The following is a 27,958-nucleotide window of genomic DNA, read 5'->3' as shown; positions in this document are numbered from 1 at the left end:
TTTTTAACTCATGATATTTATCAAGAATCGTATGATGAAGAACTTAAACCTACCCATTTTGCAGAACCTTTACTATTTTATTGTTTTTGACTCATACTTTTTAAACCTAGAATCGTATGATCAAGAACTTAGTACGATCTGCATATTTTCTTTTCTTTTTTCATAACCCAATCCCCTTGGTAATGCCAACGGCCCCAAAGGTGCTGTACCAACAAAACAAAATAAATTTATTAGTCGTCAGCTGCGAATGAAATTGTACGATTCTGCAAGGAAAGAAATGACTTTGACGGCGAAGTTTTCTCTGCCAAAAATTTTGCCAGAGTATAGAAAACCTTGTATCTGAAAACACCTGAAACTCTTTGAGTGCTTACGTCTGCTGTGCTGACGTAGTTTTGAAGAGTCCGTGTTTTGAAGCACGTAATTTACCCGTGTAACCTACGATGCCGTCACGTTTTTGTTAACGATAAATTTGCTACCTACGTATAGTACTGACGTGTTGTGAGAACGTGACGTTTCGGTGAAGGCAGTTCGTTAAAATATGTTTTATACATCAATATTATCTTAACGACAGAACAATAGAGAAAGGCCAATGTCCAGAGCCAAAGCTTCAGCTTAGCCACTGCCCCAGCTTAACTGACATGCCAGTTTAAGTTGAAACGGGGTCGTTGCTCCTGTGACGTGCAGTGAATGACGTTTAGTTAAAAAAAATATCCCTAACTTTTTTTTACTTGCAGTGACCGTAAAGTTTATCTCTAAAGACGATCGTTAAACTTTGAAATGCGAGCTGATTATTCACTTATGTTGGTCAAAGACGTTGCTGCCGCACATTTCATTTATTTTATCAGAACACGTGAAACACACGACAATTGCCACGACTTCAATCACGCAGCAGTGTGCTTATTTTTCCGAACGATGCCCGCCTGACGTTTGTGCGGACTTAAGATGGATTCCCGAGTTCTAGTTGTCCGATAGCCTGTCCAGTGACGGAAAATGCGAAACCCATCTTCTGGCGACATTTAAGTCGAGCGTCTCACGGGGAAAGCATACATGTTATGATTTCTTCGGGGACACTGATATTGTGTTCTGGCGACGAAACGACATGACGAAAGCAGACACTCGCTCTATGCGTCCCGACGTCAGCGTCGTGATGTTGTTTTGCGTGAACTGATCAGAGCGGTACATTTAAATAAGTGCCATACTATACCCACATCATCTCATCGCCTTGGCGTCTTGGTGTGTGATCAGCGTACCGCCTAGAGTGAACACCATGAGGCACTCGACAGTACAAGTCGCTTTGCTCTTTCTGGTATTGGCAAGTGCTGCAACAGGTAAGGCAAATTCGGTACTGCACGAATATTTTGCGCTAAACCCTTTATAGAGTTGACACGCAGTTCTGGTGCTTGATCAAAGTTTTTTTGAACTTCTTAGGCACATACTGCTGTGCAATCCACTCCCTTGAATCAAGCGAAGGCTGCAGCGAGTGTAATTAATACTTACTGCACGCTCAAGCAGTACCTTTTCCTGTCTACTATGCGCATTAGGTGTTTCAGAAAATATTCTAAGGTAATTTGAAAAAGAAACAATGCCGTATAGCCAGCAAGACATTCTTTTGTTGGCACTGTTGATACGGTGGGAGATATAAATGTACGATAATTGTAAACTACATAAGTGACTACAACTTACTAATTAAATAGCATAGGGAGACTACCAGCAGTTCTGAAATAATCGCGTTCAAAGCGTGGTACGAAGATAAATTAGTGTTCTAAAAATTCGGGTAGCACATTGCCTGAGGAAGGCTTGCTGGAAAACAGCATTACCGCAAGTATACCCACGCGGTGGCTGCACGCGCTACAGTCATAACGTGATTCAAGAGAGTTGTGCTTACAGCACTGCTTAAACGGTAAAAGAATTGCTGGGCCCGTGGCCATCGAAAATAGCACAGCGAAACGCATTGAACGCACTTGAACATTTTATGAAGACACAGGCATCCTTAACAAATACTAGGTACTGCACAGAATAATCACACGGTGTCACTATAACGTTCTTCTATTATTTGTAATTATTAGTGCTTGTATATTACGTGTTATACATATTTTTGGGCTTGAATTATTTTACCACGGTGTATTTCCTCATCTGGTTATATGCTCATCGAAGTCTATATCACGGCCGTGTGTGTGTGTGTGAATTTGTTTACGAACTCATTGTGGTGCAACTTGCATTTGATTTTTATACTGTTATGTTCATGGGCGTATAAGGCTGTGCTGTGGCTTTCTGACCGTATGAAGTGATTTCATTTTCCTACATATTTTTTTATACTGTTGTTTCCGCTATGAGAAAAGGAGTAGCCGTCACCATTATAAGGTGACTACGTCTCTTTCTTTACATCAAACTTTGCACGCGCATCAGACAGCACGCTCCTGTATCTCCATGAAATATGAACTCGATGACAGTCTCGTGCTCTCCGAGGACTGCGGCAAATTGGTGGAAGTGCTTCGTATGAACACGTGAAAATTATTTGTTTTGAAAACATATACACATTTAACAGGAAAGGGAAAGCGAGGCGCAGGCTGGCAACTGCCACCGGAAGGGGCACAACGCCTGCCTACTCATCAGAAGGGAGGTGACAGCAACACGGAAATGGAAGATAAGAAGTAGGGGAGGAAAGAGGAAAGAACAACAGGACAAATGTAAAAGAATAAAGTAGAACACGCAGTACAGGTCACGCACAGTAGGGCCGGTCACTGAAGGTCACGCAACTACAGAATGTTAAATAGAAGAAATACTATCGACGCTACAAACGTGAACCTAAGTTAGTTATTTCTAGAAAAGTAAGTAGAGCGCGATGAGCCTGATCGTGTCGAGACGCGCAACGAATGGGGTACAAACAAACATCCGTCGACTGTCGTAAACCGTTGTCCAAGGAGAATACGAAAATACGAATAGGGAGAGCACTCAAGTAACGATTTCCAAATCGCATAACTACGTCACGAACTTTTGCACCAAATTATCCTAAACATACCCCACCCCCTCTTCCCCTACTTCCAATTTTCATAGAACGGGAGCTCGGTGTCGCGAATACTCCTCTCAGGCTATTGCGAAATATTGAGGATAACTGCCACATGACGCTTTCGACCATTTGCGTAAGATATATTTTGCAAACACCCTAATTTATTCACTCTAATTTACTTTCGCCTACAGATCAGACATAATGTTCACCCCATTTCCACAAAATTTAATTTTATCCCGTGTTATGGTGCTACCAGGACGGCTGGCTATGTTCTGCGGCGTCTGTATTGTACATCTTATAACGCCCTGCAGCGCCTGTATTTGTAAATTTATCTACATAGCCATCAATAAATACGTACATATAGTTTAGACATCTCCTACCCATTACCCTCCTATTTTCACTTAATGTGAAAAACGCACCTTGTTATTAGTTCAGCAATGAGGCGACGGGCACTTCGTATACGCTTCAGAATAGGTTGCGTCCACCAACGTTGGCTCTACAACTCACTTATATTGTGCCTACGAGCTTTAGATCAGGACCTAGCTTTTAGCGACTTACAGAATCAAATTGTGCCCACAAAAAAAAAGGTAATTTGCTTTGTTTTCCGCAAAAGAACAGCCTCGCAGCAATAAAAGCTCTGAAAAGTCATTCTTCCTTGTGAGAAAGTAGATGTGTTTGCAACTCAACACGTTGTTTACAACATATCGAGTACCTTTGCTTTGCGTCAGTTGCCCTTGGTTTCAATTCAGCAAGACACCTCCATCAGGAGGTGTCAGAACAAAATATGCCGGAAAGGTTTCCCCGTAGATACGTATTTGAATATGTACCGGTGTACAGAAGACTAGTCAATGTAATTTCCTCACTTTTCTTTGACGTAGGCGTTCAGGAGAAAAGGCTCGTCTACCCACGTCTGCTGGAAGAACGCGAGGTTGACGGCGCGAAGCTTGTTCGCGTACACGAAAACCTGGTCCTCAACTTGCGAAAGACGTCAGTCGCAGCGTCGACGCTTGCAGTTCATGAACACGAAAACGGGAAACCCACTGTTCATTTCGTAAGTACATCCCAAGAGGAGTTATTGCGCTTTTGCTCTGTTTCTTTTGTAGGAGCCTTTAATGCAAGAGCAAGCATAGAGAGACAGAGAGCCGTGAGACTTTAATGAAATGGTCGCGAGGTTTACCTGAATGCTAGTCTAGCATGCCACTAGGCTAGTCTTTACTAGACAGCTATTTGGACTAGACTAGATTATACTAACTACTAGGCTAGCCACTAGGTCGGTCGTATCACTAAAGTCTAGCCTTCGCTATGGACATCCAGTGACGTATGAACTCTGACGCCCATACGCACAAAACATGTCCACATATCAAACGATCACGACAGACAATCTCTCAAAAAGTAAGGCACAACCTTCGTTTGATGCCAGTATTCAGCCGGAAAATAATCAACACTTTCGCAGGGCACGGTGGACGGTCAACATTGCATCAAGGTACTAAAAAAGCTTGCAGCTCGAACTACGAACGTTTTAAGTTTTAAGGGGGACGTTAGAGTAACTGTATGGATGCAAAGCACTAAAGCAGTTGCGAAAACACGAACAACGCGCTCAGGCAGAGCGATGCTCTTAACTATGCAATTTGCAATAATTGTGTTTTATTTTTCGCCTCCCAAGTATACTTATACGGCGAAGAAAGAACCGGAAACAGTGCACATTTGAAGTGAGTCCGTGTAGCCTGATAAAAATTTACAAAATGTTAACGTGTGAAAAGAATGGTAGACTTGATGATGAAAACGACACAGCGCTGTAATTTCGGACGAACACTGCACTTAGCGAAACATGCCATAAAAATTGTCGGAGACACAAGCGCTCAGAACTTGAAGTTCACGTGGGTCACTTGACAGCTCAGGGTAAGCGTTTACGTCAAGCCCTGACGTAGTCAGGTAATGACGAAAGCAACGATAATATAATCGCATTTGTTCATTACTATCTCTCTGCGATCATGCAATGCCAAAATGTAGGAGTTCACATAATTTTAACATGAAATGGCCCAAAGCAAAACGAAGCGGAGCTATTTGAGACAGTCGAGTTAGGATTCTTTCAAGAATAAGGCTTCACGGAGAGCTACAAAGCGCAGAAAGAAGAGCGCTTGGCTTGGATGGATCTTAGCGCAGTACTTAAACTGACGTGTGCAAATGCCCCTAGAACTGTGTTTCGTGTACAGCCATGACGACCGCTTACTCAAAGAAGTGTATACTAACTCTCGTGTTTGGGTTCATCTGCAGTACAGAGGAGATGACATCGACGGAAACCTCTACGAGGATGAAAGGCGGCTGGCCACGGTAATGGTTACAGAGACCAACAACGGCCTTGAGCTGGTATGCATCAGTTCAGTTTTCGTGCGGTACTCATTATGTCAACATCACTGTGTCAATGCATCACCGCACCCATATTTAAGAGCACACAACTTGCCTATTTGAAAGCTGCAGTCATGAGAAAGCAGGCGATACGGAACCCGTTCTGCTTCGGAGGACTACGTTTGATGTAGACACACTAAAAGCTAATTACAGGGTTGTTCTGTGTAACAAGTACGCTCTATCAAGCTGAGGGAGTTCTCGCGAGGATTGTTACAGTCTTGAAATACCACTGAAAGCTTGATGCACCCGCATTTGACACTGATGTGTAGTAAAGCGCTAACCGGAAATACCAACCATTGCAACATACGCGTATATACTATTTGAAGTGAAGGACCCTACTTGGAGGTAGGCCACAAACACGAAGGTAAAAATACATGGCCGCCAATTTGTTCGTAAACAAAATTAAACCGTTGATCTTATTTCCGACTGCTATTATTAAGGCTTTTTTCGTAATGTTTGAAAGTAATGGTTACACTTTAGAGACATATTTGAGTAAAAAAACGGCAAAAGGGACGAAAGCCGGGCAGTTTCATCTATTCAATTATTTTTTACAACCAAGCCCAAGTGGAAATGGCCGACGGCCGACGTTTAGAAAACTGCTGAGGGGGCCGCCTGTGACAGGTTGGTAAGCGAAGTGTGAACTACGTCGTGCCGAAGTACGTTGCCAACGTACTGTGTCAGGTGCATTCAAAAGAAATTTCGCGCCTTTCTACCCCAGCATAAGGCTTTATTGCAAGTGCCTAACTTATATTAAATTTTTGTGGAACGACAAGGGCTTTTTTTCAACTTTCTTACACGACTAAGCATTTTCTTCCTCGCTTAGTTGAGTGAATTGCCTTCCCGAAACCAGTGTGTCACAAAAAGTATCTACATTCTTTTTTTCTTAAATATTTTTTCTGCATGTCATTTTTCATTTCGTATGGTTGATTCTCTACTGTGATATTTTTAATGACACCAAGAATAGCCTTTTAATGCAAGGCAGATACAACCACACGAACAATTATCTGTACCGCATAGGACTTACCACTAACCCATACTGTGATAACTGTCGCAACTTAGAGACAATTGAGCACATATTACTAGAATGCCCCGCGTACCGCGACGAGAGACAATTTTTTGAGCACCAAATGGACATGATTTGCCACGAACCGTTAACGTTACCGAGCATCTTAGGTCCAATGCCCGGCCCTTCAAAACAGCGACGGGTTTTGGATTTATTGTTCAATTACCTGACAGAAATTGGTCAAATAGGAAAGCTTTAAAAATTGCATCCTTCCTATACAAAAGCTGAAATTTACCCGCCATGTCACCTGTAAACATTAGTATGAGGTCCACTCGGACATTTCATATTTACTTTTATCCTTTTTTTCTCCAACTCTTTTCTGGAATCCTTTAATCCCATTCCCCATCCCTATACAGAGTAGCATGCCAGCAGTTATATACGCGCCGGCAAAATTCTCTGTTTTTCCAATAAAGAGCCCTCTCTCTCTCTCTCTCTCTCTCTTAAAATGGTATTCATATTTTCATAACGTGGTTTCAGTGATCCATTTGTTCTCGTCTATGTGCACGGGATTATGTAGCACAAACTTCGGCATTTTGTGATTTTTGTAAGATAACTGTTTTGTAATAAATGTTTAAATGAATATAATTTCAGTGATGCAGCACATATTGTACTGTGCATGGTGTACATTAAGGATGCATGCCTGCTTGTTATCGGCCAGGAATATGTAGCTTCCAAAGTATAAGCCAGGCTAGAAGTCCATGCAAGTCTAATGTAGGCCTAGACGTAAGCCGACCTACAAATTCTTATGGGACATGGTAGGTTCCATGTAGGCCCAGACATGGGCCAGCCTTTAACTTGCCATGGGCCATGCTACGTTCGGTGTAGGCTCAGACGTGAGCCGACCCACAAATTGTCAAGGGACTTGCTAGGTTTGAAGCCGGCCAGGTTGGCAGCAGTGATCGGCCCTAGGTCGGCACCCTAATAATTGGCCGATGTAAGCCTAGGCCGATGTCAATCCCCAAGAACGGCCCAACTGAAATGGCCAAGCATGGGCCACAGGTGTCACGGTTGGCACCCATATTCTGCCCGACATTGGGCCGAGCAAATTTTTCCCATTGGGAAGTCCTCGCCTTTTTATTGGTTCTCTCAAACGTAATGCGCTCTAGCTTAAGGCATAACGGTCATATATGTGCTGAAAACCTCGCTGCTGGCGCATGTCCATCAGACGATTTTCGCACGAATCGAGGAAATGGCCAGATGTAATGCATCGCGAACTAGGCAAAAGGTCACAGGGAATTCCATGGCTGCGTGCATGCTTTGCAGTGTTTAGGAGCATAGTCTAATATAACTGGGGAAATAGCTTGAAGATCAAAACATACCTTATGCTCTTTCAGTCCAGCCGTGCCAATGCTGCATGTTTGTAACTACTGTGCGATATGCAACGTAACGAGAGTTGAACATTGTACGCGTAAGATAACGTCCTGGCTTCTAACCCCTCGTCGCTCAAACTGCAGGAAGGTGTCGTAGGACCACGGCACAAGATTTCGCCAGTGCCGGCGATGGAAAGGTCCGAGGATGGCAGTGTGGCTCACATGATCTACGAAATCAAAGAGGAGCCAAATGGCATGTTCGACACTCTCATTCCAGGAGGAACGGGTGAGAGTCATATAAGCATCTTTGTGTTGACTGCTCACATCATTACTGCACTGTACGGAATGCGAGAAATGACGTGGCTTTGTCCCCAGTGAATCTCCATGAACAAGAAAAGAAATAAATAAAAATAAAACAGGGAAACTGTAAATGACAATAATACCCCTCGTCGCGCTGTCTCGATTGCTGTTGCCGAAAAACTAAAGTGGCGTGATACTTGGCTTTTATTGAACTTCAATGGCTGTCGTTATTTAATATTTGAATTTTTTCTGCAGTATTAATAACTTCCCTCCCAGATATAATGTGATGTTCGGTGGGTTAATTTGCTCAAGAATAGCTTATTGTAGTAATGCTTGATAATATAATAATAGATTCGATCATCTTAAAAGCCTCTTAGGAACTATTTAAATGATATTTATATATTTACTAATCTATAAGTTTCCGTTCATAGAAAACAAAGCGAAAGCAGGCCTCCCATCAACACAGATGACAGACAAGTATGGAATTTCGAACAGTACTTTTTATTAGTCTCTCTTTGGCAATCTTTTGAAAATATTGCATTCCCTCTCAGAGATTGCCACGCGTAACACAGTTACTGCCACTTTCGGTATAATTTGGGGCTTTTAGAAGTTAGCCAAACACTGTTCAAGATTTACACTAAGTCTGCGTCACGTCTATTGGAGTGTGGGCACAAACTAGTTTGTGTTTTATTTATTTTTTTTTTTATTTAGAACATACTGCAGGCCTACAGTAGGCCCAAGCAGGAGGGGCGAATACATAATATATGCAAAAGAACAGGATTAGCAAAATTGAAAAATGTTAAATACAAGTTGTGACACAAAATACAGCAATAAATACAAGGCTCAGATGCAAAATACAAAAAGTAAACGTAGAAATAAATGGCTCTCAAATTAAATGCTGTGAAGAAAACATTGAGTCAAAAGAATCAGCTCTGGTTAAAAGATCTGGCGGACACCTGTTCCACTCCTCAATGGTGCGTGGAAAAAATGAGTATTTAAAGGCGTTAATCCTAGCACTGTAAGGGGTTAATGATTGTGCATGATGATTTCGTGTTTGGCGCGTAGTGTTAGGTTTAAGGAAGGGGTCTGCATTCATAGACAGTTTATGGTTTTTTAGTAAGAACAGTAGTTTCAGTCTTTGAATTTTCCGGCGCAGCTGTAATGTTTCAATACCGTGAGTTCGCATGAGGGTCGTTGGTGAGTCAGTTACACGATACTTTGAAAAAATAAAACGGATGGCTTTGCGTTGAATCATTTCAAGGGCCTCAATGTTACGTTTAGTGTAGGGATCCCAGACGGTGCACGCATATTCTAGTGATGGCCTTATTATTGAAAAGTAGGTTAATTTTTTAAGTTCAGGTGGGGCAAGTTTTAGTTTATGTCTAAGAAAGCAGAGTTTACGAAAGGCTGAGGAGCATACGTTGGATACATGTTTATTCCAGCTAAGGTTTTTCGTTATTGTAACTCCTAGATACTTGTACTCGCTGACTTCGGTCAGAAGGTGAGATGAAATATTGTAAGGAAATGAGAAGGAAGCCTTCTCATTTCCTAAATAACAGATGAAGCCATGATAGGCAGAGAAATACTAGCCCACTAGCCCGCCACGATAATGAAGTGCATGAATCAGCTGTGCACGTGACCTAATCAAATTGGAGACCATGGAGCATCGGTAGGTCGATGATGTCAGCGAAATGGATGCGCACTGTGATGGAATGTGATGGTGTTCCTGTTGATTGATTGAATAGGCTTAACATCCCAAAGCAATGGAGGGCTATAGGAGACGACACACTAGAATGGTTCATAGTAATTTGGCTTATCTGGATCTTTTTAACGTTCGCGCAGAAGCACGACACACAAAAGTGTCCTTGCATTTGATCCTCTCTAGAAAGTGGTTGCCGTGGCCGGTAATGGAACCGGCATCGTGCTTCTGTTGTTGGGTACAATTTCACTCCTAAATTTCACAACATGTCTGTCAGTATGTTTAAAATTTACTTCGATACCTTGATGTTGCCAGGAGACGCTGTCAGTCATATTAAACGAGAACGCCATCGAACCATGCACAAGGAGATATTTTTGTAAAATTTTTGTCTTCCGCTTCAGCTTATTAGTCATGAGTGTGGCAAGCATTACCGGCTCAACACGAAGCGGTTTGATATTGTCATTAATGCAATATACAATATACACAGCCAAATATTGCAATGAAGAAGCAGGTCTCGTTTCACGGTGATGAAGTATTTGAAGCTTTCTTTCCCTGCCCTTCAAAGTCCAGATCTCAAATTTTCAGCCTGGGTATGAGAGAGACAGAGAGAAATGAAATGGGAAAGTCAGCGAGCTTACGGGAGCGAACGATTTGGTTTGCTACCCTACATGGGGGAAATGCAAGTGGGGAAATGAAGATGGAAGGAAAAGCACAGAAACAATGCAAACTCGCGCAAGAAACGAAGAAATAAATAAAAAGAGGCAATGGTAATAGCTTACTCGAAGGAAAAAAAGCTTAACAGCGCCTTGACCGACTACTGATTTGACGACCTTAAAGGCCGGCACTCTAGGATTGTCCGCTCTGAAAACAGCCGGCACACACCCGCGCCTATATGCACACCCGCGCTTATGCAGGTCGAGCAAATTGCTTCTTTGTTTATTTTTTGGCTCTTTCGTCCATTTTTCTGGTGGTCGGACTTTCACCGGCGATACAGAAGCGCCGATGGAAAGGGCGCGCGCTTTGGCGCAACCGAGTTGCTGGGCGTGCTCGTAGTCGAACGCCAACTGCTGCGCGGCTGTTTGAGACGCGCGTGGCGGTCGCGCGATATCTTTGGGGCAGCGCGATCGGGAGTACAGCTGCACTGCAGCACATCCCTCTGCTTCTCCCGCCACCCTCCCCTCAGTTGCGGGAGAGGGCTTGAGTGGCGGGAAAGGAGGATAGCAGTCGCCTTGCACGCCTTGCACGCTGGCCACGTCGCACATATGACGAATTGGCTTGTACGTACGACAGTTGTGAGCTTGTTAAAGGCTCTGTTCTCTACGGAATTACGCAATGAAACAACAAACACTATCTCTATATTCTGCCTGCGGGTAATGTGCGCCTTACAGCGCATTAATAATTTAATAAAGCGGAAATAGGTTTCCCGAGACGTTCGGCTGTTCTCTTACATTGACCATCATCGTCGCTGATTTCCCACATTTTTTTTATTTTTCAGACAAAGCCCCGCAGCTCACCGAGAGGCAGTACAACTTTTACCAAACGGTTCCAACTGAGGTCACCGTAGAGCTGTTTGTCATCTCCGATAAGATACATCAGCGGCGCTTCGCTAAGACGCAACACCTGCTTGGGTACATGTGCGTTATGATCAACAGCGTGAGTTCATTGGTTCTCATAGTCGGCTCGGTTCTTAATGAAGGGCGAATGAGCCGCAGAATGGTTTCGCTAAAAACTGAGGTATTTTTCCTACCGGAACTGTGGCGCGGCAATAAGGACACGGTTGATATAGAAACAACATGGACAGGGACTCATCCGTGTCTGTCCATGTGTGCGCCCATCAGTGTCGTTCTTACGGTCAGTGTCCTTACTGGCGCGCAACAATTCTTGTCAGAAGCCCGCATCAAATAGGCCAACTATGTGTTTGAATAAGTCTGGCAGAGCTCTTTTTGAAGTTTATCATAAGAAACCATTTATGAAACCGCCATCGGGGATCGCTGGGAGAGGCCTTCGTACTGTAGTGGCTCTAGTAGGCATAAATAGGATGAAGAAGAAGATGATGATCACGATGATACGGCTGCCGCCTGGAAAAAGGTGGCAGGCGTGAGGCAGTGGATTGCCGTATCACACTATGGTCGAATGGCCTGTTGTCTTTCCAAAGGGCGGTACCGGAGTGCTAAACCCTAATGAGCCAGAATTTCAGTTATCATACTCTCTTATCTTGCTTCGACGCATTGCACTGGTACAGTCGCAGTCAGTCTGGAACGAATGTGCATATACGACAAAAAAAGAAAGAAGAAAGAGTCAAAAGAAAACACCTATGTGTGTTGCACTTCTTGTAACCGGTGCCGAATAGCCGTGGTCCATGATAGTAAACTGCCGCCAAAATATGAGTATAAATCTCAAGCGAAGTCTGCCGTAATTATGGTGAATAGTATTATTGTCTCAGCTCAGCGGTGAAGCCAGGCCACACTGACTTGCTTCAAACTTCATAAAAAATTTCAGAAAAAAAAGGGGGAGTGGGTGACAGAATACGATGCCTGCACCAAGCAAGCCATCGGAGGCTAGGGTGATATTAAAGTAAACGAATGGGCGCACATGGATGATCTGATAAATTAAATAGTAGTTTTCGCAAGATTGTAATATCATTATCATCGTTTATTGCCCAGATAAAATTCCCTTGCGGTGAAATATAAAGAGGTAGCGTGGACATGAATAAACACAGTATTCACGAAAAAACAACAACAACGAAATACCATTATAAACTGTCAGGGGCGCAACCGGTAAACGGAATGGGCATTATTGAAGGCATTGCGCACGTAATGCACGGCAGAGGTGGCAGCAGAGTAATTAGTTCTAGAAACAGGCTGCCAGTAACTGCTTAAATATTTGTGAATTGTGCTTATTTCCTATTGATTATGTATAAAAGAACTGTGGAATATTAAGTGAAGGAAAACGCAATTTTGCGGCAAGTGCTTGGATACGGAAGGGAAGGCTGGTATATGAGACTTCACTTGATAACCTGGCTGACAGTAGGTTAATTTCTCTGATGTGTCGCATTTTCCGTGGTATGAACGCGTTGAAAGTTATGCAGTGAGGGCTCGAGCAAGTTCTGAGGAGGCAAACTATGATTTATCTTGCAATCGTCGCAAGGACATCCTCTTCTAAAGTTGTCTTTTTCTTTCAGGCCAACTTACGCTTCAAGGACACGAGTGCTCCAAGGATAAAACTGCTCCTGACGGGACTAGAGCGAGTTCTGGTGATTGTCCCTAATTTGTATATTCATCCCTCGTGTACGTGCGTGTTTCTTTATTCGCGGCGGTGTCTTAGCCGCAACGGAGATATTCCTAGCTGCGAACAAGGCCACAGGTTGGAGGTGCTCTAGTTGCAGAAGCCGGATCCAGATGATGTCGAACTCGCAAGTATCAGCAATGAGGGAGGTTTTGAGTTTCAGCTAGGTTTCAGACAAACAGATAGGCAGACAGAAATACAGAAATATTAGATAGATAGATAGATAGATAGATAGATAGATAGATAGATAGATAGATAGATAGATAGATAGATAGATAGATAGATAGATAGATAGATAGATAGATAGATAGATAGATAGATAGATAGATAGATAGATAGATAGATAGATAGATAGATAGATAGATAGATAGATAGATAGATAGATAGATAGGACGCAGGATACTTAGGCCCTGTCACCTAATTTCAATTGAGCACTCTTGTAAAATTTAAATTCGGGACTTTAAGGGACAAAACCACGCTCTGATTATGAGGCACGCCATAGTGGGAGACAACGAAATAATCTTGACCATGTGAAGTTCTTTACCCTGCACCCACTGCAGGGTACACGAGCGTTCTTGCATTTCACCCCCATCGAAATGCGGCCAGACCACACGCGTCACATAGTAGGTGAGCTTAGGAGCAGGCAACTGGCCAATATATTCGGACTTAATAGAAGAAAGCACGCTATGCGAGTGTAATCCACATTCCTCGTTAATTATTCGGAAGATGTTCATTCGCCCATGTCATTTCAGAGGAGCGAGAGTTGAGATTGTCTATACGAAGGATGAAAGCTTCCAGGTTAATGATTCAGTCCCCTATATGCTACTTCCGAGCGACTCTCTCTCTCTCTCTTTATATATATATATATATATATATATATATATATATATATATATATATATATATATATATATATATAATCGCATGGTTTAAAAGACATCTGTGAGTCAAATTTAATTCAAGCGTATTAAATAAAACGTGGTCCTCGCAACTACGACGTTCCTGTTAGTAGTGCTCGGTGCATTGGCATTAAGTAGTCAATATCAATCGATATCAACCAGTCTCTATGAACATTATTCTCAATAACCTGTAATACAAGGTACTTTCTTAATTAATATTGTTAAATTCAGTCCAGTTTTGTTGAGCTGGCATTAAAGCTGAAGTGCGTACTTGCCTCCAGGGATCGTTCAAGCTGCCTGCTTTTCTCGCGCGGAGGTTGCTGAACAGTCTTTTAGAAAATAAATAGAGTTGAAGTTTAACCAATTTGTTCTTCGTGCTTTCTACAGAGCGCACGGGACGAGCCATACTTTAAAGGCGACGACAAGTACATGGACGACACAACAACGATCACGCAACTCGTCAACTACGTCAAAGTGAAAAAGCAGCAATTCGGAGATCCCGACGTTGTCTACGTAGCCACGGGGTATGTACACACTATATCTCGATCTTGCAAGAAGCCTGTTCACAAGCGCTGTTTTTGGCTTATGAAGAAATGTTAAACAAGGTTGCTTTTCCTTTTTTTTCAGACGTGACATGTATGGTATGGACAGTGGTGTGCCAGATACTAGGCGTAAAGGTAACGCTGACACACTTGTTCGAAACTGACAGTGAAGCAAGTGGTTTCACAAAAAACATATTCCGCAGCTAAAGAATGTGTTCAGTACTGCTGCACATTCGTGTCCACATAGCATGAGGTTGTGGTGCTTCGGTTGATTAATTGATTGATTGATTGATTGATTGATTGATTGATTGATTGATTGATTGATTGATTGAGATGCTCGAACGTCCGAACTAACTTTCAGGCTGTGAGAGAGATTGTACTGTAGCGCTCCGGAGTAATTTTGACCACTTGTTTTTTTTTTATCGTGCCCCTCAATCTAAGTGCACAAAAGTTTTGTACTTCGCCCCGTCGAAATGTGACCACCTCGTCCGTGAGTCCGGCCCGCGACCTCTAGCTCAGGAGCAGAATTATATGGGCACAGAGATACCACGACGGGTACTTCTGTTGGGATATGTTTTGGCAGTTGTGCGCCTCACGGCTTCCAGAGGCAAAAGCCTGATATGCGAAACAATTAGCAGAAATATCGAAAGCAGATAACTTTATAAGTCCATGTTAAAAAAAAAATTGTGAAGTGCAGGAAAGAACGGTAGAACAAAGGAATTACAGGCACGGGCGCTGATAACCAAACCAGATTATCGCCCGAGGAGCGTACTTATTTGTACTGAAATTGTGATTTGATTATCAAACACTGCTTCGCGGGTGCACGTCCACAGCAGAAGTAATTGGACGAGCTTACACAGGCTAAATCGTGTGAGATCTTAGTTTGATAATGCCCTCAGCCTTTATATTTATTTAAAGGTGTTAATCGCTTTATCACGTTCTAGTTGAAAGTGAGCGCTTGCGTACCTGATCAGTCATTTTTATTCCACCCCGCATTCGGAGCGTTTTCGCCGTTTTTGTACTCATGGACTTAATGAACATGTCCAAGTTTCTGTTCTGGTTAAGTACCGCAATGCTACGGTTGAAGGCACATACCAGGTTCTGTTCGTACAGACACTGCAGATAGAGTGCGAGAAAATGTAGCGAAGACCTTAAACTTTAATAACCGCGTAAGCTACGCCACGCGCTGGACTAACCGATGGTAATCACAGTACTTCTGGAGCGTGCTGCATGTTATTCGCGCAGATTTTTAAAAGGATTTGAAACGGCTTCAGCTAACGCGATAATGGTCTGAGGCTGTTACAGCACGCCTCTCGCATAGACAAACAGTCATAACTGAGAACACACACACATAAAAATAACTAAAAGAAATAAAGGAGATGTTAATAGGGAAATTAAAGCAATATTTGGGCTTATGTACATGGACTTCATCCTAAAGTCCATGCACATAAACACAAATATTGCTTTAATTTTCCTTAAGACATTACTGAGTCAGGCTTCCCGAGAAAAATAAGAAGTTGCGGAAAAAGTTGAAATATAGGCACCGAGCTGGCCGGAAAAATTCTCTGAAAGAAAAAAGATAATAAATAGCCCATCAACAATGAGAAGAACAAGAAAGAAAGAATGGTGGAATGCATGGCTTAAACTTTTGTTTTTCCTTTACTGCTGCAGTTACATTATCATCAGCATCTCTAGAGCTTTAATTATTTCGCAGCTTGCGCTTCTTGGAACGAGTGCGGAAATTTAGTATATAGATGAATACATAAGTACACGTAATAGCATTATCTTTTGCAATTATAATCCTTGACAATATTATTCTGTGCAAGAAAAAGAACATTGGTTCCAGAGGTAGGTTATTGGAGCATATGTTTAGACTTTTATCATAGCTATAGAGCGTAATAAGTAAGATCCAAATGCAGGACTACCCAAAACACTTTACGAAATTGTTTTCTCCAATTTTAACTTCTTTTGAAAAGGAAGTGAATCTCATAAACACCCGGAATCTGACCAGGAGCATATCCTTTAGGCAGGCATTTATAACCACGCGAAGTGAAAATAAGGCCAGCAAGGCAGATTAGGAGAGCACGGGAACGGACGACTTCATCCAAGACTGCTGATTCAAAACTGCCATGTGGCTTGAACTGTGCGGAATGGTCATGACAACAACAACAACAATAAAACAACATAGTCTAAAAACCGGTTAACAATGCAACATGTGGTTTCCACCGCAGCTTTTAGAAACTGTGTACCCGTTGAGATCGATGACAGCCAAAATGTGTTTGACTCCTCGACAAAGAGAGAGAAGCCGTATATGGCAAGGGTGCGGAGGTTAGCCAGACTGAGTCCGGTTGGCTACCCTGCACTGGATGAGAGGGTACGGGAAGATGAGAAGGAGGAGGGGCGAAGTTCACACTTTGCACGGGTACATCACATAATGAAGCGTTCATCGTTCAGTGTGTTCAGGGATAATAGATACAAGCAAGTTAAAGACGTGGAGGTTAACCAAAGGTAATCTCCGTCTGGCTACCCTGCACTGGGTCAGGAGAAAATGGGGCAAATATATGAGATTTGAGAAAAGAAGTTTAGGACAATTTCTAGCTTAGCTAGTTGGTGCATGGCTATGTTAGGAAGAAATGCGCGTACAAGAGTACAAACACAGTAAAGAAGTGTAGAAAGTACGGGTGAACAATTAACAGAGGACTGCGTGGGCGCTGCCACAGGGTTTAACGTCCCGGAGCTGCATGATTAGAAACACAGTAGTGCAGCATTCCGGATTAATTTTGACAACTAAGAATAATTAAAAGTGCACCTCAATTTAAGAACACCAGCGTTTTTGCATTTAGCCCTTATCAAAACGCGGCCGCTGCGATCGAGTATTGTACCCGCCACGTCCGGCTCAGCAGACCTGTTTACGGAATACATTTATTGGGTGCAGCACAAAATAATAGTGGAGAAAGTACACCAATATATATGGAGGTCTTCTTACTTTAGCATTTTAAGGGAAGCTTGTTGTTACGACTTATTTGTTCATGTTACCTCAGGCTCCTGGAGAGCGTTACAAAGTGACAAAATGCATACAATGAGGATGACAAGTGCACACAGGTACCAGGTGTTGTACAAAACTGAGGCTTAGCACCATACAAGTAGCACCTAGGAACACGCGGAAGAGGACTGTACACCCAGTGACAGAGGTTTGTAAATATACGTACAAAAAACTTCGAAATTTACAACTGACTAAAACTGCTGCGTTGCTTGCTATTTTACTCTTCAGGACTGGCCTTCGTGGCTGGCGTGTGCACCAGTTCGCTTGTGGGCATCGGTGAAGACAATCCCGGCTCCTACGACGGAATGCACGCTCTGACACATGAAGTGGCACACTTGTAAGGCTTTACACAGACATTACTTGTACGTTTTGTTCTCAGAAATAGCGCACTGCCTTCATACAAGTTTTGGGAAGTACGTAAATGTTGCATTACAGGAAAGTTGGTTTTTTGTCTGAATTGAAGTTTCGCAAACGGCTACTTGTTAAAAAATGGAACGTCTTCATCAAGCAAAAGATGTCATAAAAGTGTGAATGCAACAACCGAAGCGTACCTTCGAGCTGCGTCTTTCATTTTAAATCCGGAATTCATAGTTGCTGTGTGGAAGGAGGTAATTTCTAATACTTTAGGCAAACTGTGATCGTGCTGAATTTTGCACGAAGTTTTCAAGTTTGTATTTTGCAGCCTTCGCCTACGCGGCGTTAAGTCCGAACCAACTTTTCACTGAAGCCATGATCTCCCAATTCCTGGGAGTGTTCTCGTATCTGTTAAAATGGTAGAGAATATTCGACTCCTTGAAATGATCTCGCCAAAGAATCTCAGTTTGAATGCTTGGGTGTCATTGCATGCGTGGTGGTATGACAAACAGGATCAAAAGAAGAACATTGAAACACAAGATACCGATTTCCTAAGCCGATATGCTTTAACTATGGCCGTGAGCGTCGCTGGCACAGAAACCAACGAAGGCGCGTACTTGAAGTCGACAGGTCTTTGCGACCATTTGTAGACTTGGTGTGCTCCTTCAAGGGTGCGCGCGACGATTGCTCTACCTGTTCCCTTCTTTCTCTCTTTTGACCTCTCTGCTCCTTCCCCTAGTGCAGGGTAGTAAATCAGACGCGCGTCTGGTTAGTCTCCCTGCCTCTGATTGCTTTTATATATATATCTCTCTCTGAGGAGGATGGCAATGCATGCATTCTCCTGCGCATCAGTCCATGCGTGGCTCTTGTACACTCCCTTGCAGGTTGGGAGCTGCGCACGATGGGGACCCGCCCATGACTAACATCGTGCAGGGTCACCCAGGGGCCTCGGGGTGCCCGTTCAGCCAGGGGTACATCATGAGTTACCTCAACACTGGACCAAACTACCACCGTTTTTCCCCGTGCAGCGTCACTCAGATGCGATACGTCATGAGGTTAATCTTTGTCGTTGTCACAAGCGCATGCTTTTTGTACTTTACGTTGCGATGGTCTTGACGGTGAAGTTAATCTCTTGTAGGCGACATTACGCAGCTGTCGACGTCTCAACTGGCTCAACATGGCTACGTTAGACGCTGGAAATGTGTGTGGGTGTAGGGGGGGGGGGGGGAGTAGCACTAGATTAATTTTGACAACACGAGGCGGTTTTACGGACTGTCAAAACGGCTATACCAGTGCTTTTTTTTTCATTCATCTCTAATCGGAGTGCGGTAGTCGCTGACAGGAGCAGAACCTGCATGCGACCTCATACTGTGCAACTGAACGACATAGTCGCTGTGCTACCGCGAGTGGTCGGATGGCGATCTTGAAGCAGATATAAAGAGGTCGTTAGGCAGTCAGGAAAGCGGAAGTGATTTATTTATACTAGTCGCACAAAATTATTACAGACCATAAGTCGATGAGGATTCTTGGGTAGTTAACGCATATGATATTCACTTTCAATGAATGTATGAAAGAATGAATAAATCGCAGAAGTGTGCATTTCTGGGTTACTCGGTTTAACATGATAAATTAAAGGGGACAAAAACAGCGCATAAAACGACAACGACACAAGAAAAGAGAACGCACACCACGAAGCGACGAAGGAATCTTTATTCGTCTCTTGAGGAAGGCACATGAGTTGGAGGAGTAGCTCAAGCTTCAATAAATTCATAATAACTGAGTTTGAGCATAAGCTTATATGGAGCAGTTTGAAGACTTACAATATGAGCACTCTCCATGAACTTGTAAGTGGTCCGTACACCGCGTTTAAGCAATAGGAATGTTTCTTAATGCTGTTAGAGAAAAAGTGATTCGACGTTGTGGTTACGGAGTTGACCGTCAAGGCCTCCATACAAAAAAAGTTGTACATAGTGCTTACGTTAGGTTTCACAAAGCTCTGTCCTGTCATCTTTTTCCCCACAACATTGACCAGATTAAGAGGACCATCCTGCTGGTGGCTTAAGTCCCAGGGGCACAAATTGGATGGCTACTATCCCGGAATGCTGGTTAAACCACAGGATATTTGCAAATATAAACTTGCTGGCCAAGCAAGCGTGACAGCAGACACGGTAGGCGATGTGTTTTCTTTTGGATTTTGTTAAAGCTTAACGCAGTAGCTTTTCGCACTTATTTCCACTTGTTTCTTTCAGTGCGTGTTCTTAAAGATCAAGAGTATAGTACATCAATAAAAAATATAACTTCAACACGTACACTAAGGTTACAGCTGTAGGGAACACTTGACCGGCATACGAAACAACTTCACCTACGTTGGTTGTTGAAATGCAGACATCTTCTTGAGGTACACAATAATTAAAGTTTGTGACCATTATATAATAAATGACAGTTATTAATAGATTATGCAACTGAACAGACAGTGTGTTCGCTTACATCTGTAAAATTAAGTAAAAGTAGAGACGAAACTGAACGCCTTGGCTTAGACAATTATTTTTATTGCCAGATCAGCGGACCGTGCACCTACGAGATATGACTAATAGCTATATGATCGTTCGTCAGACATACTCGCATCAAGCTTTGTTTCTAATCACTTTTCACATCACCAATGTCTGTTGACGAAACAGCGAAGGGATAATTGTGCCTGGTTAGGTGCGCACAACGTGATCCCTTTTCTGTGCTCTCTTTCAGTCGCCTGCTGTCGTTAAGCGCTGCAAAGTGCGGTGCGTGTACTCGAAAGCTCAGCGCGACTTCTTCGGCAGAGTCTACGCGACCCGTGAGCATTTGGAGTTCGAAGCACCAGACTACGCAAGTTGCGGGAACGGAACGGTAAGGAATTTTCGGTGCTCCGAACAGCCCTCTATAGTGCGAATCTTTACTTCGCAAATAAAGTCGCCCGAGTAAAACGTTGATAAGCGATGTGCATGTGAGCAATAGGTTTTAAAAACCAAATGACTGGCCCCAAGCATGCGGCTGCTAAAGTGCAATGAAGACGCCATCAGCTTGCTGGCCGCGCGCAAAGCACCGTGGCTTGATGCTAAGCGCTCATACGAGTGACTTGTCCTATAAAAAGGCGACTTAGTACGCATTTGTCTTCAAGGAGCATGCTTAAGAGACGACCGACGAGAAGGAAATGTGGACGCCGTGGTAGATGTCAGCGTGCTGCTCAGTCATTGGGACAAGGTGACGCTGCTTTCATTTTCATTATTTCCTCCTTGCTTTCATCCACTGTGCTAACTTTCTGAACATGAGTCAATCACTTCATATTTTCAGCGGTAAGTCTCATTGGAAGTTTCCAGCGACATTTGCTGCCTGCGTCATCGCGGTAGGTAGCTGCTGCAGTTTCTAACTCGCCCGACAACGGCCATCGTCACGGAGACGCGGGCATTACGCAACAAAATTGAAACCTAGAAAAGTTGGTCCAACACGTGATCATGGCGCGACAAGTTTTAGCATCTACCATCGCCGCACTAGACGCGCTAGGCACACGCCTTTCTGTATAGGCAGCAGGTGCGACAATAGCGGGGAGCTGCCGCACTGGCATTTTGCAACGAAGGCGGTAAATGTGTACATTTCAACCAACGATTGCAACGATCTGCCGAACAGGAGCGCGTTGGATAAAGCCTACCAAAAACCGAGCACACTGTGCCGATCCCATCGGCTGCAGGGTCACGTGCTGACCTGACATTTTGAGAGAGAAAAGAGGTAAAAGGAAAGGGCTTGCTTTTAAAATCTGGCTGCATGACGTAATTCGCCCTCCTAGTTTATTTACATTTTCCATGAAAATTATAATATTGAATTGAATTCTGGAGTTTTACGTGCGAAAACTAGGAATTGATTATGAGGCACGCCATACTGGGGACTCCTAATTAATTTTGCCCACCAGGAGAGCCAGTGTGCAGGAGATAACCAGGACACCGGTGTTCTTGCATTTCACCCCCATCAAAATGCGGCCGCGCCGCGGCTAAAATTACAATGGTGAGTCCAGAAGAAAACAAAACTCATCTGGTATCGAACCTGACACCTCTAATTCTGAAAATCGTTATTCAGATTAACAGCTTCTTTAATATCACGCTTTATTACAGTGAAGGTTTAGGCCTCTCGGTGGTCAGCATTTTTCGTGTTCCCGCTCGTTAGCAAAAATATGGGCTGATCCCGGCGGCAGTGCAGGCCAAGAGCAATGGCTCGTACCTCCGCTGTTGCGGCGACGGCAGCTTGCGACGTGGAGAGCGACGTTCCTCGGCTTTTGTATACAACAACCAGCCTATCAACTGATTTCAATGTTGCAGCACCGCATGGGCGGCGGCGCGCTGTCAAAATTACAACTGCTCCTATTAGTACAATTACTCTAAATTACCGGTACTAATATTACTCTAATACAATCAACGATTGAATAACCCCCTCAGCAGTTCTAGAGGGTGGTATTCAGCAGCTTCGTCAGTAACCACTTTCGCAGGGCCAGGATGGCGAGTCAATTATTTATGGATCGTTACAAAGTAGTTCTCGCGTCTGGCCATAGGAAGTATGTGGTCTGCATTGTGCGTACGTTTTTTGTCTAGTAGATGTTGGAGAAGTAGTGCTTAACCTTTATTTGAGTCACAGCACTTGCAATATGTCTAAGATAGCTCTAGCCCTGATCATGTGCCCAGAAGACATTGAAGAAGTAGGATATCTAAACACGGCGTCGGCTCATGAAGGAGTGGTTGCTGTGGGGGAATCACATCATGATAAATGTCGATATGAATTTCTATAAAGCTTCGTTTGGTGCAATGTATCTTGCACGTATTCTGCTGATTACTTAAGGACCGGAAAAAATTGATAAGCGTTTTTACACCATGGTATTGCAAAAAAATTTGCCTCATTTCCCGAGCTCGTATCATTCAACATTTTTTTTACTTTATTCGCACATGAAGAAATGATATACTATGGTATATCAATAAATTGTAAAATATTTTGTGTTCGTATGAAAACTTTCTGAATAGATGAATAGTAGGTTCTTAATTGTTTTATTTTGTTCTATTTACGCAGGTTTGCATCCGAGGAATTTGTGGTAAAAAACAGAAGTAAACGATGTGAAGTGAAAAATGAAGTCTGTTACATTCACGGTGCTTACTGCAAGTCACAGCAGCGCATACAAATGATCCTACGGGCACCTTATGAACAATATTATATCTTCTACAAAAGATAAACTATAACATGAACTGCCACAAGTGCCCGAGCTGTGATCTTGTTGACGTTTTCGCTTCTATTGTTTATACTAGTGCTTGACAGAATAAACCATTATTTTCGCTGCAATAAAAGTGTCAAAGCAGATTTGTGACCATGATGAACAGAAGGCTGAAAAATGTTTAGTCAGTATCCAGAACTACACTCGCACGCGGTTTCAGCGAACGGTCTAATGCGCTAAATATTTGCCGCCTGTAGCGAAATAAAACGAATTTCTCTGATGCTTTCGTTCAATGCGGATGCGTTATCTTCACTGGAGGAAGGAAGGAAGGATTCTGCCTCCTGAAAACAAAACTGCGGGTATAGTAGGCAGTAATTTTCGCCTGTAAACCGAACTGTCTCAGCGCCCGTCAAAATTACGTTCTCGATGGTTGAGACTGTGTAGACCTCCAATCAATTTCTTTAAAGGCCGGGACAGCACCGGCGCGCATCACATTCACCGCAGATAGTGCTCTAAATATAAAAGAATCAGAAAAAGTAAAATAAAAAACGAATCAATAAGAACAACTTACCTGAACTTCGCGGCATGATGTGTCTTTATGGCAGCGGACACCCCGAATTCAATTCACACAACCTACAGTTTCTCATGAGGGACCTATCTTTGTTTTCCCTCTTTCCCGTTCCCCCGGTGTAGGGTATCCAACCGGACGTTATTCTGGTTAACCTCCCTGCCTTCTACTTATCTCTTTCCCTCCCACCTATTTTACGTGAGTATCGCTCAGTAAGTTTCGCGTGCTAGATAAAGACAATAATTTGCTCCATCGGGGTCCGTTATATTCGGGTTCGAATATGTGACCAATACTACTTCCGGCAGCCAAGAATGTTGAAGATCACGCGCACAGGAGGCGGGTCATGCAAAGCGGATGGAACGAAGGCAGAGAAAGCTTTTCCGCCACAAATTTCACGAAATTGAAGAAAGCTTGAAGGCAAAGCAAGAGGAAAACGCCTAAAACAAATAAGATCAAGTTGAGAAAAAGCTTAGGACAGGGGAGGACAGCTTGGACAGTTGGCTGAACAGGTTGAAAACTTCAGCCATGCTGAAGTTTCTATGCCCCTTCCTCCATCCCTCCCCCCTCCCGAAGGTTTTCCGGAATGATTTCTGTCAGGCCACTTGCACGTGCCGTTCTTGCTATCACCTACACTAGCTGCCATTATCGATGTAGTGATGCATGCCCCGTTGTTAGGCGATTTATTATGTAAAAAGACGTAAACGTTTTTTCAAAATTCTCGATGGCAGTGCATGCGCAATAACGTTCCTGGCGGTTTGTCTCTGAACATATACTTAGTTGAAAGTGAGCGTCTTTCCTATCCACGTCTCCTTTTTCTGCAAAGCTGCGCTGGCAAACTTTTATTCTGTCTCAGACGTCAATGTCATTACACTCGAATTGTGTCTTGAAGCAGGAGCAATGAAACTAAATGCTTCTTGCCACTATGTCATTAAAAATTATGTTATGAGGTTTTACGTGCCAAAACCACTTTATGATTATGAGGCACGCAGTAGTGGAGGACTCCGGAAATTTCCACCACCTGGGGATCTTTAACGTGCACCTAAATCTAAGTACACGGGTGCTTTCGCATTTCGCCCCCATCGAAATGCGGCCGCCATGGCCGAGATTCGATCCCGCGACCTCGTGCTCAGCAGCCCAACACCATAGCCACTGAGCAACCACGGCGGCTGCCACTATATCATGCCTGGTTCCGACCGAACGAAAAGTAAGTTTACGCTCGCTAAAGCTAAAGGCAAAAAAAGAAAATTGCCGCCAATATACACGAGAACCATAAATGGGATTCTCCAAGTCAAGGGGCAAACGTCTTAGTGACCGTAATTTCAGTCGTACTTGGTAAGTCTTACGGCGAGGTAATTTTCCACCGTGTCATCAGGAATCGAACACGACTCGACGGCAGTTAACAAGAGCAGCTAAGATGTGAAAAAATTCCATGTAACACATTTATATGTGTTAAATACATTTAAATATGTGCCGTCGCGTTCACTATGAAACTATAACAAGCAACCGTTCTGCCACGTGCTTTCGCGTTGTAGCTCATGTTGAGCGCGATAGTAGGCCCACCTTGTGTCTACCTCCCTTTTCAAGCGTAAGAACATATGAAGTTTCTCTGCAGTCAATTGGTCGTGTCCCTTCATTCACTGCGCATTTGATGCTCCTGTTACTATACCGGACAAAGATGCTGCACCCTTTGTCTTAGTTTATGCTCTTCGGTCGTCGCCCGGAGAATGCAGTCGGCAACGCTGCTTTGCAAGTATATTCGTGACTGGCATGGGAATTGGGGCACCATGCAGCTGCCATAATTGGCTTTCATTTGAATACAAACATCACAGTGTAGTGTGGTAGTGTCGGGAATTCGCGATACATGAAAAACAAAGGTGACCGTAAGAATGGACATCTATTACGCATCTAGAAAAAGGTGCAGACATGAAAAACTTCTTTTTCTTCCTTGTACAATCAACGACCGCTGGTGGTACTCCTTGCAGCCATTGCTAGCTTTGTTACTTAGACGAAGTGCATAATTACCGTTCCCTACTTTCTTTTGGTGCGCTATCTCCAATACTTTAGCATATATTCACCCTTATAATCACCCTATTTCTTCGTAGTAATTTCTACTGCAGCCGCTCTTTATCACGGAAGTTTCTCGCCCTTCTCTAGATTTGTAGAGACACGCACCTTCTAGCTGCTAAATGTCAAGTGCAGCGGTTTATTGGGCAAAATACGCACCTTTTCTGTTATTGTTTGTTTCACTCCCAACAAGTTTTCCCAAATGTGACGTACTTGCAATGCTCCCAACTGAGGTATATAACGATTGTTCGTGTGCTGTTCTTTTCGGGCTTACGTCAAGAACATTTGCACAAGCTGACTTTTGGCGAATGAAAATGTCAGCGTTTCCTAATAATGATTACAGTAATGGCGTAGAGGTCATTTGCGTGCGGTGACAAGTACCCGCCAAGTAATCTGCGACATTTCCTGTTCTTGATGGTGCAAATTTAGGAGCTCTAATAGTGGTACAAAAGCCCCTTTGTTAAGCTCGTGAGCACTCAAACCAAAAAATGCCAAATTAAGCTAGGTAATTATTGCTAAATTACAAGAAAACATTATGTGAACTCAAATTGATAGACTAATGCCCAAGAACGTCAATTTTACCGATAACACACGGCTTCTGAGCAAGAAAACGAAACACACTTCCGCTACCTCTGGGACATGAAGAGGTTCGTGATGACACGATGTGAAGTTTATATTTTGTCGACAGTAAACAACCACTGATGATTAAAGAAAAGATAATTGAATTTCATTCAAACCCGGAAGAAATACCTAGCTCACCAATTTTTAGCTTTTTTTTACACGAGGACTCATTGATATGCTACCTCTCAGAAGGATTTGTTGGCAATCTTAGCTGTCCAATGGCACCGTCTTCTTGATCCCTATAGTGCGGTAGCTCACGGCAGACGATGACATACGAGATCATCACAGCGACGCAAGTTATTTAGTGCTGCTTTGAGCAAAAGCAGGATATTACTGCAGAAGTCGGGAGTTTTGTTGTCTATACGCGATAGTAGCGCAACTGGCCACCCTAGGTGCTTTTTTTTTGTTTTTTCATCAGAGTGAACATTACAGCTACTTGCTGTCCACGCTTGCAAAAAAAAAAAAGACTAGCATGTATACTGTCTTTTGTGTGTTCAATAAAATGTCCGCGAGGAAACGTACGTCTTTATTCTCAATTTTCTTCGACACTGGAACCTTGGTGTTGTTCAAGTGAACTGGGCCATTCAGAGCAAAGCGACGGGGTGGCTCTGTGGATATGGCGTTCTGCTGCTAAGCACGAGGTCGCGGGTTCGTTTCGGAGCAGCGGCGGCTGCATTCATGTGAGGGTGAAATGCAAAAACTCTCGTAACTTCACGTGCACTAGCAAACATACGAAGGAAGCCAGTCGGTAATTTGGCGCTTAATCTTGCCGGCGTCTTCTTTACTGTTCTATGAAAGCGGAACACTCGTTTACACATGGACTAACAATATATTTCACAAACACGAGCCTTCCTCTTTACCTTCACTTGTTACATGTGTTCGCGTCCCTCAGTATCAAACATAAGCAGTGTACTTTACCGTATATTTAGGATGACATTAAAGAACCTTAGGCAGTCAAAATATTGCGTTGCGCCTTCTAATACGACGTCTGTCGTAACTCATTATGGAGTTTGGGATGTTGAACACATAATTTTTGTTTAGCGTCTTGCTGCACTTTGGAGGTAAACAACCCAACCTCTGCCGACTGCGCAGCTGCACACTGACGTCACAACGCCGCGCTCCCACAACTCATGAAAATTGCACCACGACATATTTCCAATGGCTGGTTATGATCCCAGTTCCCTTATAGCGGGGAAGCCTGATGCTTTAGCAATTAGGCAATGGCTGCATGACTAAAAAGACGGTATAAAACACCCCTACGAAGCTCCCTCGTGCAAGCAAGCGTTGTGAGGCGCTTGACGCGTCAGTCGCGTCGCACAGCAATAATTAATGTATAAAAAATAGCGCGCGCCTGTTATAGGCCTTTTCAAAGAGAACGCCGTGGCCGATGCCACAACGCCTTCTGAACTGTGATAATCGCGCGTGAACACCCGTACCAGAGCATTGCAGATGTATGCCGCGCGTGCCTGTGTGCTACCTCGCCACAGTCAGGCGAGGAGATTATGATAGCAATCTAAAGAAAGAAATGACGCTTGATTCTGCAACCTCTGAGAGAGCATGGCGAAGTGCCGAAAGGAGG

The 27,958-nt window shown here is 43.4% G+C and overlaps 1 protein-coding gene across 1 annotated transcript; it reads left to right on the top strand.

The window, feature by feature from the left end:
• The first annotated feature begins 1,096 nt into the window (after positions 1 to 1,096).
• On the top strand, positions 1,097 to 23,329 carry LOC126543706 (venom metalloproteinase antarease-like TtrivMP_A). Its single transcript, XM_050190812.3, has 13 exons — positions 1,097 to 1,328; positions 3,886 to 4,058; positions 5,282 to 5,374; positions 7,931 to 8,072; positions 11,281 to 11,438; positions 12,967 to 13,038; positions 14,357 to 14,493; positions 14,597 to 14,646; positions 17,783 to 17,891; positions 18,793 to 18,963; positions 19,941 to 20,076; positions 20,651 to 20,788; positions 22,988 to 23,329. Exons 1-13 carry the CDS (start codon positions 1,268 to 1,270, stop codon positions 23,024 to 23,026), a joined length of 1,479 nt encoding a protein of 492 aa, XP_050046769.1. The 5' UTR covers positions 1,097 to 1,267; the 3' UTR covers positions 23,027 to 23,329.
• Positions 23,330 to 27,958: the final 4,629 nt, after the last annotated feature.

This window comes from Dermacentor andersoni, chromosome 10 (assembly GCF_023375885.2).
Source record: "Dermacentor andersoni chromosome 10, qqDerAnde1_hic_scaffold, whole genome shotgun sequence".
Classification (NCBI taxonomy): Eukaryota; Metazoa; Arthropoda; class Arachnida; order Ixodida; family Ixodidae; genus Dermacentor; species Dermacentor andersoni.
This window is presented reverse-complemented; position numbering and strand designations above follow the sequence as displayed.

Bases quoted from the DNA above. Each gene is read 5' to 3' on its own strand.
- LOC126543706 (XM_050190812.3), top strand. From the start codon at position 1,268: ATGAGGCACTCGACAGTACAAGTCGCTTTGCTCTTTCTGGTATTGGCA. The intron at 18,964-19,940 runs GTTAATCTTTGT...AACATTGACCAG, and splicing joins CAGATGCGATACGTCATGAG to ATTAAGAGGACCATCCTGCT. The intron at 20,789-22,987 runs GTAAGGAATTTT...CTATTTACGCAG, and splicing joins CAAGTTGCGGGAACGGAACG to GTTTGCATCCGAGGAATTTG.